Source organism: Molossus molossus, unplaced genomic scaffold, assembly GCF_014108415.1.
Source record: "Molossus molossus isolate mMolMol1 unplaced genomic scaffold, mMolMol1.p scaffold_m16_p_11, whole genome shotgun sequence".
Lineage (NCBI taxonomy): Eukaryota > Metazoa > Chordata > Mammalia > Chiroptera > Molossidae > Molossus > Molossus molossus.
Genome location: NW_023425346.1, coordinates 10,396,309 through 10,409,184, shown reverse-complemented (window position 1 = coordinate 10,409,184; position 12,876 = coordinate 10,396,309). Strand labels below are relative to the sequence as shown.

The 12,876-nt window shown below is 41.8% G+C and overlaps 1 protein-coding gene across 2 annotated transcripts in view; it reads right to left on the bottom strand.

Annotated features, from left to right (window-relative positions):
• Window positions 1-841: 841 nt before the first annotated feature.
• Window positions 842-12,876, bottom strand: part of CUNH2orf76 (chromosome unknown C2orf76 homolog) — a 95,731-nt gene continuing 83,696 nt past the window's right edge. The window contains exons 6-7 of one of the 2 annotated variants that reach the window (XM_036254228.1): window positions 11,657-11,738; window positions 842-963 (exon numbers count right to left, since the gene is read on the bottom strand). In XM_036254228.1, coding sequence (XP_036110121.1) covers window positions 887-963; window positions 11,657-11,738 — 159 coding nt within the window. In that variant the 3' untranslated portion in view covers window positions 842-886. The remainder of the gene's footprint in view (window positions 964-11,656; window positions 11,739-12,876) is intronic. The other variant, XM_036254227.1, reaches the window with a different exon arrangement.

The following is a 12,876-nucleotide window of genomic DNA, read 5'->3' as shown; positions in this document are numbered from 1 at the left end:
GAGGGACGCCCGGCCGGTGTGGCTCAGTGAATTGAGCATCGTCCCAGGGACTGAGAGGTCCCAGTTCAATTCTCTGTCAGGGCACATGCCCAGGTTGCAGGCTCCATCCCCAGTAGGGGGCTTGCAGGCAGGAGCGGATGAATATTTCTCACATCGATGTTTCTATCTCTTCCTTCCTCTCTCTCCAAAAAAATTACTCACAACATATTTTTTAAAAAACGGAAGGGATATTTTGGGTGTGGAGGTCGCCCCTGAGGAGCAAGGAGTCTCGGTCTCATTGCAGGCTCTCCGGCCCAGGGTTGCAGTGCCACGAAGCAGAAACTGCAGCTGAGTGGGATGGAGGCCTGGAGTCCCAGGTGCTCTCTTAAAGAGCCCAGGCGCACACTTACTCAGACTCTGGCTCTGAGCTCCAGTGCAGGGGCAGCCGCTGGAAAGGCTCCAGGGACATACAGGGGAAAGGAATCGTCTAGTAAGGGCTGGAGGGGCAGCCTCCTCCCAGACAGAAGGGCTGGCAGAGGCCATTGTTCCTTACTGGGCCCTCCTCCCGCAGAGCTGGCAGGCTGGCGGGCGCCACCGGGCCCCACCCCTTGGCATACATGGCTGCCCCCCCCCCGAGACCCCACTCTACCCCACGCGTGGGCCCACCCAAGCCATTCTGAATGGCTTTTCCAGATAAATGAATAAATTAATTCATTAACAACACTTTTTCTCACAAATATATTATTTTACAACGAGAAAGAAAAAAGAGACTTGCAGAGAGAAAAACCAGATTTAACTCAAATAGCAGAACCTGGGATTAATTTTTAAAGTTTATTTGTCAATCAAAACCCACTAATAGAATAAAAAGCTTAATATAGGTATGCAAACAAGGAAGCCCCCGAGGTTTTCACCAGGATGAAATGGGATTAGCTTTGTATTTCGTATAATCTTCTTCACAGAAGAATGCAATTTCAGTTTCATTGGCTGAAAAAAAGGAAAAGAGAACATGGAAAATAATTTTAATGTAAAATTGGATTTTAAACAAGTATGGAAACCCACATTACTTTGATTTAGTGATTTAGATGCCTAAAGTAAGAAAGATGAGTTATTCGTTTGGTGTCACAGTTCACTAAATCAACAAGGGAGTTATAAGAATCTAGAATTCAAATAATTTAAAAGTAAAAAGAAAAATAAACCAAAAATTTTAAAACAATAATTAACACAAGAATCTGGTTTTCAGGAAATCATAAATTTGCTGATTTATAGCCCTCTTCACAGTCCTAGAAAATAACAAACCTTTTATTTTTTTTTTGAAATTTGCTACTCAATTACTGAAGGAGGAAAAACTCTTTTTTCCTCCAAAATTAGCCTGTAGGTATAATAATTTAATACTCAGAGGATCAGTAGAATATTTTACAGATCACTTTACATTCTCCCTCATGACCCATCAAAATATGTGTCTGAAGAAGTTAATTTTTTGCCTGCTTATGATTAATTCATGAGGCTTCAACAATATGCAAAGTGAAAGACACAAATTGGCTTCTACTGCAATACCTTCAAATACCTCTAATTATTCACAGGGGATATGGCACAGCTAAAGGACCCACAAAGGTTCAGAGCAGTCACAATTCTTTCCACCTAGCAGGTCAAGGACTCTGTCTTCTAAAACAATAAGTCAGCAACATTATTAATTCAGACTGCAGACAAATCTGATGGAAAGCCTTCCAATTATTAAACATGCAATTCTTTAAGGTGTTGCGCCAACAAGTTCCACATTCGTTTTTTTAAAATTAAGCCAGAAGTTAATACAGTCTGCTTAGCTTTTACAGAGAGAGCAAAAGGGCCTTCAGAATCTCGACAAGAAAACAGACAAGATCATTTGTAATGAATACTGATCAGTCAATTAACATATCCTCTAAAGACTGACAAGTGAAACTCTTCAAGCCAAATAAACAGGATAATAAGGAGGGACGCCAAGGATTACCACTTCGTTTACAACTCTCATCTCATCATTAGAATATGTCACAAAAGAAGGAAATTAAAGACTTCGTATGACATTTCATTAAAAATGTTTTTGCTGGTTTTAAGAATTTCAAATTGAACATTTCTCTCCATTGCAAGTTACCCATGCTCATTGTAGCAAGTATAGAAATGTTGAAAGAAGAAAATAAAGTCACCCATGGTCTCAGATCCTCATTCTAGTCCAGACACTACATGAAGATTAATCCTGATGAAAATCAGATTGCAAACTCTCATCACAATGAGCCTTGGGGGAAGGTACAGCAGAGAAACTGGAAATCAATGAGGAGGGGTGCATTTAGTTAATGTACAGTTAAATTATACCCCAAGAGCATTGAAAAGAATGGGTAAGAGGCTCCACACTTAGAATCTGTAAAACGTTGAAAAGGGGCTTCAAAAAGTCCAATACCCAAAGATAAGGTATTTTGAGATCTATCCTCCACATAAAAAGCCCCAGCGTTTCCTTTTTGAAAGGAAGCAAACCCAGAAGTAGACTTACATAATTTGCAAATGATTCTAATCATCCTTCTAATGGAGAATGAACAAAAACACCCCGTTCTTCATAATCACAATGCAGTTTTCTCTACCACGTGCTATCCACACACGGAACTTCACCTCGTGCTGCCCACTCAGCACTGTGCTCGCCGCGTGCTAACTGTAATTACAGTGTTCACTCACTGAGGCAGAAATTTATCCGTCCTCCTTTCCAGAAACTAATACATCGTTCAGCTCTTCAGGACCGTAATAACAGGTTCAGAATAAGCTGATGTAAAGAAAAGACTCACAAAGCATTTTTGTTTTGACAGTAGGTTCTCTTGGGTCTAATTAACTTATAGATCAATCCATTATTCATATAAAGTATTTATGCCACCTCTCATAATACAGGCTCAAAATGAGATCATCTAAGATAAAGATTTTATTTTCAGATGAAAGCATTTTTTCAGGTTAACCAGAATGACAAATGAGTTAAACTCAAATTCATCAAGTTGATAAAAATTTTCACCCTTAACAAATTGGAAAATAATACAAATTAAAAGTTAGTTACTCTGAACATTCAAAAGTAAGACATAAAATGGATTTTAAACTTTAAGAATGCGGTCCTCGAACAGAAATAGAATATAATGTGTGTATTTTTTAATCTGTAAAACTGTTGAAAATGTTCAAGAGAATGATTTCATGTACTTATAATGCAAATTTAGTTGCCAATTAAAGTAAAAATGAATTATGAAAGATTTTCAAGACCTCTACACAATCACTCTTTCCACCATTATCCCTTAAATGCTTACTTCCCAAATTCTATTTAAAATGGCTCCGGAAGAAGCCTCAGGAAGTCTGTCTGCGCTGGTCCTCTAGGGCACCTGACTTGAAATTAAAAGTGCTGCAGGCGGACCGGGTGCACAGTGCCTTGGCGTGTGAATCTGAAATGAACGTGCAATCTAAAATCCAATAAATACACTGCCACTTCATCCCTTTGTCTTACTAGCAATGAAATCAAAAGCCCTCCAAATACATTTGTGGATAATTTTAATACTGACTTTCAATTTTAATGGCATGAATACAAGCCAGAACATTCAAACTTTGGCTATAAAATCAGTAATTTTATGTTTCCAAACAGGTGAGACACACACATACACCTTTAACAGGAAAGTAATGATAATGACTTTATATAAAAGAATATAAGAAAAACCAATTTTAAATATAAAGTCTCAAGGAAAATTATATGCCATGTACTTAAACCCAAATAACATCTCAATGAACGGCCTACTGACAAGGGTTCGGGGCACAGTCCCCGTGTCCGAGCCTCGTGCCGGTCAGCAGCAGAGCGGTGAGGTGCAGCAACTGCTGTCTGAAGAGATGGACACATGTACACTGACTTTGTGGTCCAGATAATTAATGATCAGGGCAGGCTGTAATGTGATAATTGCAGAGTATTTGCCAAAAAAAAAACCCAGGAAGAGCTAGGTGTGGTTTCTGCAGCCAGCTGAGACCCAAAGGACAAAGTTCACCCTCTCTCCTGCTCCACAAATATATCCTATCCTACCAAGTTTTGAAAATCATAATCCACAAATCACTCAAAACTGTGCTGGCAGCTGATATATTTCTGTTTTCGCTGAAGGAGGTCAACAATCCAGTGAAGACATTCCCAACTATGTGCATTTTATTTTGTATTTGCTCCATGTGTCTGCTTCAGATTAGCTGGCAGAGATTTCAAACTACAGTTGGAAGAAAACAAACAGTAAAATAAATCTGACCTCTGGTAGAGAGGACACATGCCTACCACAACAGTGAGGGGAGGGTAAAAACAGAATAACCAATGGGAGGCTCATTCTGGCCCCTGCAATAGAAGCCCCAATTTCCTGGGCCCACTACCTGCTCTGCCCAGTCCCAGACTATGGCTGTTACAATGTTAACATACAGAACAGCCGCCTTTACATGCCGGGAACAGAGATCAAATGTGACCCTGATGAAGACGTGGGAGGCACAGTATGCTACAATATTCGCGGGACACGGGAGGTAACCAGAGGGCGCCAGGCACAAAGACGGGTCTGACTGTGGGCAGAGGACAAGGAAGAGTGACGTGCAAACTGAGACCGAAGCACAGGGAATTTGGGAGTGATAACAGGGTCTGCCTGACACAACCTCTTCACCCAGGTCAGCACTCACAGTACGGCCTACTGTATCTTGCTGTAAAAATTTCCCAATAAAACACAACCGGCTTTAGAAGAGTTTCCCTGACACAATTTCTTTACTAAACCAGAGAGGAGTCAAAAGGTGTAATAGTTGTAGAATGTAGCAAAACAAAAGATAAGATACAGTATCACCAAAAAAAAAAAAAAACACCTTACATGCAAATTTATTGCTTAGGGGAATTAGTCCATAAAACTACAAATGTTAAGAACAAGGTAAAATTCTTTAAATGATAAGCAACAGTTCTAGGTAATGCCTTCCTCTTCCTTCCACAGAGCAAATCTTTTTATTCATGTTTAGCACTAGTCCACAAACACAAAGTCCCTGACGTCAGGCAGAAAATACAACTGGGATCTGCAATGCAGATAAAAGGCCAAAGCAGGAACTGGAGAATTTCTCTGTGAGAAAAGAAATCTTCAAACAACTTTGTTCCCCTAATTTCCCCCCTCACAGTCTTGCTTTTCTCTTTCATGAATTCTGCAGAAAAGTCATAATGATACATTTGTTACATTGGCATGATTCCCATGGCAACTGGCTGTGATAGCAGAGTGACAGCGCCACAGCGAGATCACGTGGTAAAGAGGGAGAGAGCGATGACTTGGACTTTTTCTCTTAAAACCTCTTAAAAACCTAACCAGCCGCAGCACCAAGGGTGGGAGAATTCCTAGGATCATCACACACTTGGAGGATCATCTTTCCCACTGTAGCTCTCCAGGAACCTCCCTCCCGCATAGCTGCACCACCGCCGCTCTAGGCAACAGAGAGCGTGCAGGAGAGAACCGTGGGCAGTGACTGAGGTCGCCCTTGCCGGCCCACGGCCTGCAGGCCAGGAGGGCAGTGGAGTTCTCGTGCCACCCGAAACCGGTGCCGAGCTCACGAAAAGGATCTGATTCCAATCAAAGGCCTATGGCCTGAAAACAAGAACAAAGATGGATTTGATTCTCACTTTTACAGGTGGTTCAGTACATAAATCTGAAATTAATGACACTTAAACCAACTCAATATTTTAATAAATTTAAAACATTTGCCCTGGCCGGTTTGGCTCAGCGGTTAGAGCATCGGCCTGCGGTCTAGAGAGACCCGGGTTCGGTTCCCGCTAAGGGCATGTACCTCGGTTGCAGTTTGTCCCCGGCCCTGGTTGGTCGTGTGGGTGGCGACCACTCGATGTGTCCCTTTCACGTCGATGTTTCTCTCTCTCTCTCTCTCTTCCTGTCTCTCCCTCCCACTCTATCTGTACAAAAAATGGAAAAATGTCCTCGGGTGAGGATAAAAAAATAAATAAATAAATAAATAAATAAATAAATAAATAAATAAATAAATAAATAAATAAATAAATTTAAAACATTCGCCAATTGCCTTCTCCAAAATGGTTCCTTAATAAAATAAGCATTTTCGGGACTTCCGGTCAAGCCGGCGGCGTAGGTAAATGCGGTATCGCGTCCTCCCACAACCACGTCAAAATTACTACAGAACAAAACTGCAGAACAAAACTGAACTACAGAACAATCATCATTCAAAACCACCAGAAATTAAGCTGAATGGAAGTCCTACAACTACGGAATTAAAGCCACATGGAGACTGGTAGGAGGGGCCCATGGGCTGGTCCCACATCCACATGTAGCGGATAAAAATCAGGACACCTTGGCTGGGAAGGTCCTCCCTGGGGACTGAGGTGCCCCGCTCAGGGTTCCAGTGCCAGGAAGAGAGTCCCCATCACTTCTGGCTGGAAAAAACAGCAGGAACTGAGGCTCAGGGAGGCTGAAGCAGCTGGAGCCCCAGGCAGCTCCTCTTAAAGGGCCCGCGTACGGACTTATCGGACTCTCTCCCTCTAAGCTTGGAGGGGAGGCAGCTCGAGGGGCGCCAGAGACATACAGGGAAGAACTGAGCTGTTTGGCACTGGAGCGAGGGCTGGAGAGGGGGCTTTCTCCGGGACAAACGTGCTGTCAGAGGCCTTTGTTCCTTTGGTGAATCCTTCCCGGGGGCGGCAGACACCCATCACATCTGGGACTCCAGCAACTTGGCTCACGCTGGTTGCCCCGCCCTGGTGACTCCCTGAGGCCCTGCCCACCCACCTTTCAGGCCCACCCAAGCTGTTGCCAGTTGCTTCACCATAGGATTGGCCTGGCTTGGATCCTGCTTCAGGTTTTCCTAAATTCTTTCAAACAAGCCGCATCTGGTTTCAGCTAGCTCCATACTTCTCATTAAGTAACACTTAGAAACAAACACAGGGAGGAAGCCAAAATGAGGAGACAAAGAAACAGGTCCCAAATGAAAGAACAGAACAAAACCCCAGGAAAAGAACTAAGCGAAATGGAGATAAGCAACCTAACAGATGCTGAGTTCAAAATACTGCTTATAAGGATGTTCAGTGAACTTAGTGAGAACCTCAGTGAACTGTGAGGGCCTCAAGAGCATAAAAAAGGACCAGTCAGAAATGAAGGATGCAGTCAGAAATGAAGGAGGCATTAACTGATATAAAGAATAATTTACACAGATTCCATAGTAGAGTAGGTAAAGCCAAGAAGCAAACCATTGATTTGGAATATAAGGAAGCAAAAAACACCCAATCAGAACAGCAAAAACAAAAAAGTATCCAAAAAGTGAGGATAGTGTAAGGAGCCTCAGGGACAACTTCAAGCGTGCCAACATTCGCATCTTGGGGGTGCCAGAAGGAGAAGAGAAAGAACAAGAAATCGAAAATCTATTTGAAACAATAGTGGCAGAAAAGTTCCCTAACTTGGTGGGGAAGCACAGAGAGTCCCAAACAAGATGAACCCAAAGAGGCCCACACCAAGACACATCACCATCAAAATGCAAAAGGTTCAAGACAAAGAGAATCTTAAAAGCAGCAAGAGAAAAGCAGTTAGTTACCTACCAGGGTGTTCCCATAAGGCTGTCAGCTGATTTCTCAAAAGAAACTTTGCAGGCCAGAAGGGAGTGGCAAGAAATATTCAGAGTGATGAAAAGCAAGAACCTACAACCAAGATTACTCTATCCTGCAAAGCTGTCATTTAGAATCGATGGCCATATAAAGAGTTTCCCAGACAAGGAAAAGCTAACACCAAACCATTATTAAATAAAATGTTGAAGGGTCTTCTTGAAGAAAAAGATAAAATATATGAACAAACAAAATGGCAATGAATACATAGCTATCAACAATTAAATCTATAAACAAAATGAACAGGCAGAACAGATACATTCTCATAGATACAGAGAACATGTTGTTGGTTGCCAGATGGGAGGGGGGTTGGGAGAATGGGTGAAAAAGGTGAAGGGGTTAAGAAATACAAATTGGTTGCTAGACTGACAAACTTCAAAAAGAAGCGGGGTTGGGGGATGGGAAAAAATAAAACAAAGAACTTATATGCATATATGCATAACCAATGCACACAGACAACAGTGTGGGAAAAGGCAGGAAGGGGGCGGGAGTGGGGAGGTGGGGGTCGATGAAGGAAATATGAGGAACATCTGTAATACATTCAACAATAAAGATATAATTAAAAAAAAAATTTTAAATAAGCATTTTCGAGAGCCTTTACATGCATTTCTCTTTGCTTTCATATACATGTTTTTATTCATCTCTATGACAACCCTCTGAAATAGGTTTAATTACTTCTGATTTGCTTTACAGAAATCAAAATAGAAGTTCAGAGAGGTTGAATGGCTTACAGAAGGTCACAAAGCAAGTAAAATGCAGAGCCGTCATTCAAATCAATTTTCTTGAACTTTAGGACTTTAGTCTTTGTAAGTAATATATGTAATTTATATGTGAACTGTAGAAAAATTTTAAATTACAAGAACAACAAGATAATATGGAGAAGAAAGAAAAAAATTAATTTTTAGCAATGTCACCTTCCAGAGAAACCATTTCTATAATTTTGGCAAATGATCTTTTCTCTATATCTACATACAGACATGAAAATATAAACATTTTTAAACAATAAAGGTATTGCACAGTATATTCTATTTCCAGTCAATAAATAAGCTCCAATCCAGTGATTGACAAAGGGGCAGGCGAGGGAACGTGGCTACTTCTCTGAAGACACACCAGCACCTCACAGGAGTCACAGAGCTTGAGGAACCTCCTGTGGGCTCGGGAACAGACAGGACACCACATTCAGTTTGAGAAATCTTAATGGTCAAATTGACCAGCAGAAAGTTATAGGTAATGAACACTCCCAACAGTAGTTCGAAAGAGTCCCCATTTCCCAACACTACCACTTTCTTCATGTCTAGTTTTTGCTTTTTTTATATAGTTAATCCTTACCCGAGGATATTTTTCTTTCTTTTTTATTTTTATTTTATTTATTTATTTATTTATTTTTTTGGTACGTGCCCCTAGCAGGAACCGAAGCCAGAACTCTCTGGTCCACAGGCCAATGCTCCAACCTCTGAGCCAAACAAGCCAGGGCCCAAGGATATTTTTCCATTTTTTCTTTAGAGTGGAAGGGAGGGAGGGAGAGAGAGAAACATTGATGTAGAGACATCGATTAGCTGCTTCCTGCATGACCCCAACCAGGGTTGGGGCCAGGGATCAAACCTGAAACCTAGGTATGTGCCCTTGATCAGGAATCGAACCCACAACCTTCAGTCCACAGGCCAACGCTCTAAATGCTGAGCCAAACCGGCCAGGGCTTCATCTGCTAGTCTTAAATGACCACAGATCAGGTTGTGAACCCAAGCACTCTGGCTCCAGGCTCTAATTCTTGACCAGTACACTAGTACATGACATACAATAGTATCCACTTACATGTGCATTTCTCTCATGACTAATAAGGTCGAACTACTTTTCATACGTTAGCTATTTCTTCTGTCAGTAGAATTTCTCATTTATCTTTTTTCATACTAATTATAGGAGCTTCTTATAAAGTCAGGCTAATAACTTTTTATTTGTCATATATGATGCCAATACTTTTTCATAGTTTTGCTTCTTCCTTAACTCTGTTTGCATTTCTTTTAGTTTTTATGTGGTCAAATCTCTCACTTCTCCCTAATTTATGGCTCTGCTTTCACAGCCATGCTTAGAGAGCTCTTCTCCTCCCCAAGATTATAAAATTATTGAAGTACATTTTGGGTTTTTTTTTGTTTTTTTAATTTTGCATTATGACACTTAATCCATCTAGAATTTATTTTGGAATAAACACTGAGATAAAAATTTAAAATTTATTTTCCCAAATGCTTTGGCAATGAGCCGAACATCATTTTCTGGCTAATTCTTTTTAATTTTTTTAATTTTATTGATTTTTTAGAGAGAGAAGAAGGGAGAGAGAGAAACATCAATGTGAGAGAGAAACATCAACTGGCTGCCTCCTGCATGCCCCCCCCACTGGGGATGGAGCCCACAGCCCAAAACCCAGGCATGTGCCCTGACCAGAAATCGAACCAGAGACCTCTCAGTCCATGGGACAACATTCAACCACTAAGCCACACCAGCTGGGCTGGCTAATTCATTCTTTCCCCACTTATTTGACAAGTCAAAAATTGACCAAATTATGAAATCTTACATTTTTTTGGTTTGTTCTTGGATTTTCTGGACATCCTCATACATTTGTCAATTCCTACATCAGTACCAATCTGTTATATATCTGTTATATTATAGCTTTATGACTATTTAGCTGCAAGAGGCCATGTACCTCAGCAACACAATACAATAACACAATAGCATTTGTAGAAATAGATGCAGAAATAAAAAGTTTTTTTCAAATAACAGCAATCAATCTTATGTATAATAATATGGTCAATTTTATGTATTCATAATATAAAAAAGTAATCAAGCAAATAGTATAGACAAACACAGAAAACAAGTATAATATTTCATAACATACTATTTAAAAATTCTATTTAAATTGCAAGATATAGCCTGGCTGATGTGACTCAGTTGGTTGAGCATCATCCTGTCCCCTGTACCAAGAGGTCACCAGTTTGATTCCCGGTCAAGGCACATGCCTGTGTTGTGGGCTTAATCCCTAGTAGGGGGCGTGCAAGAGGCAACCGATCAATGTTTCTCATTGATGTTTCTGTCTCTCTCTCTCTCTTCTTCTCCCTTCCTCTCTCTCTAAAATCAATAAAAACATATTTAAAAAATAAAAATAAGTAAATTGGAAGATATGGCAGAAACTTATTTCAGCCACATGTTTCAGTCAAAAGTGAATTTCTGACAACATTTGTGACTAAAATAACTCAACAGAACATCTGTCAAAAATGCAAGGCTTCCTAACATGGACTCACTTAGCGTGCTCCTGAGGCAGTGCATATAAATAGCTGTAAAGCGCGAGTTGTGCTGTTTCATTAGTTACTGACCACAAAGGTGGGTCAGAGGCATCGTGCCTTCAAAGGCTCAACGCTCTCAGAATCTCCACTCCCCAGGAAAGCTCTAGGTGTACATAGAAGTAGAATTAGAGTGACATCTAATGGTCACAAAATATGAAACAGCATTTCTTTGAACTAGAACTGCATGCCCTTTTCCAGGTCGGAAGGCTAGCTCGGGCCATTTCTCAGCTGCACTCACGAGGCTCCTACTTAAGAGTCCATGACTCGCTCGTCCCTGAGGGCTGGACAACTGTCGGAAACCATGCTGCGCATTCTACAAACAACATCTCGCTTCATTGTTCCTCATTAGTTCTACCAGGGCCACTTCTCTCAAACCATCAGTTCAAATGATGCTGATAAGAGTAAGCAGGTCACTGAGTAATAACATGTCAATCACTTAAAACAGCCCTCATCAGAAGTCTGAGCATGCCTTCCGAAAAGAACTGTTTGCACACAGAACATTGGAGAGCAGATAACCATTGCCCTCAGTCAAATGATCTGAATGCACATCATTCTTGCCCTCCTCCTCTGAATAATTATCAGGCGGTGTCAAGAGAAGAAGGGCAGCATTTGCGTTTCGGTGAGTTATCCGGATGTAAGCAGCCAGGCGTCCGCACGCCGGCCCGGAGCCCCGCTGGCACTGCACAGCATTCGCCCTCACCGATTCCTGCTGCTTTCAGAGTGTGGTCTTCTCTCAACAGGAGCCTGTCGTCATCTTCCAAACTCAACACAAGTTCATTTGTCTGGAAAGAAAGAAAACCTGCATTTTAGCAGCACTTCTGGTTCCAGATGTGGTACGATTTCTCAAAGACAGAATTGTTTCCTCAGGTCACAGCAATCCCGAGTCACATTCTACTCCCACTGCTGTACGGAGAGCAGGGAACAGGCAGTGAGAACCTGCTAAGTGCACACACGGTACAAAGCACCAGGAGACGGTGCTGCAGCAGAGCTCTGGAGCTCCTGGCTGTGTCCAGCTGTGTGCTCTCAACTAACTGCACGGCCTCTCTCAGACTCACTTTCCTCACCTGTCAAAAAGGGGGAAAGAATACAGCTTCTCTATTGCTGTGTGGTGAGGAGGAAATATAAAACACTCAACGCAGTGACAGTTGCACAGCAAGGACTCTGTTAGCTATTAACTCTGTTAACCGTTCTCTTGTTGCTGCTGCTGCCGCCACCACCACCACCATCATCATCACCATCTCATCCTCACAGTACCATCACCACCATCATCATCACCATCTCATCCTCACAGTACAATCACCACCATCATCATCACCATCTCATCCTCACACCACCACCATCATCATCACCATCTCATCCTCACACCACCACCATCATCATCCCCATCTCATCCTCATACTACCCCCATCATCATCACCATCTCATCCTCACAATATTCCAGGACGAATCAGAGAGGTTAAGACACAGGCCTAGAGTACACAGCTGGTCAGCCATGGAGCTGAGGTCTGAGCTCCAACCAGATTGACTTCTGAGGGAAACAAGCGTACCTCGATGGCCAGAAGCCCACATATCTGAAACCTTGCCCTAGCTAATAAACACTTGATCCATGTTATGTTAACTGTCACATTTCTCTATGTGATTTGGGGTGGATGAGTCTGCTCTTCAATCATATTTACAAATCCAGTTAAAATTATAAATATTGGAGAACATCTGAAGTTGATAACTGCCCCTAAAGAGCACATAGAGGTGACCACTAGCTGGGCACTCAGTACCATTTGTCAACCAGAGTGCAGCTGTTTGCAATGTTTTCTAATTTTAGAATGTGGCTGAGAGGGAGTGTCAACAGAAAGGCCTCTCGGCAGCCAAAAGAGAAGGCCTAGCAGCCATGCTCCATGGGTCATGACCTCACTTACTAGGGAG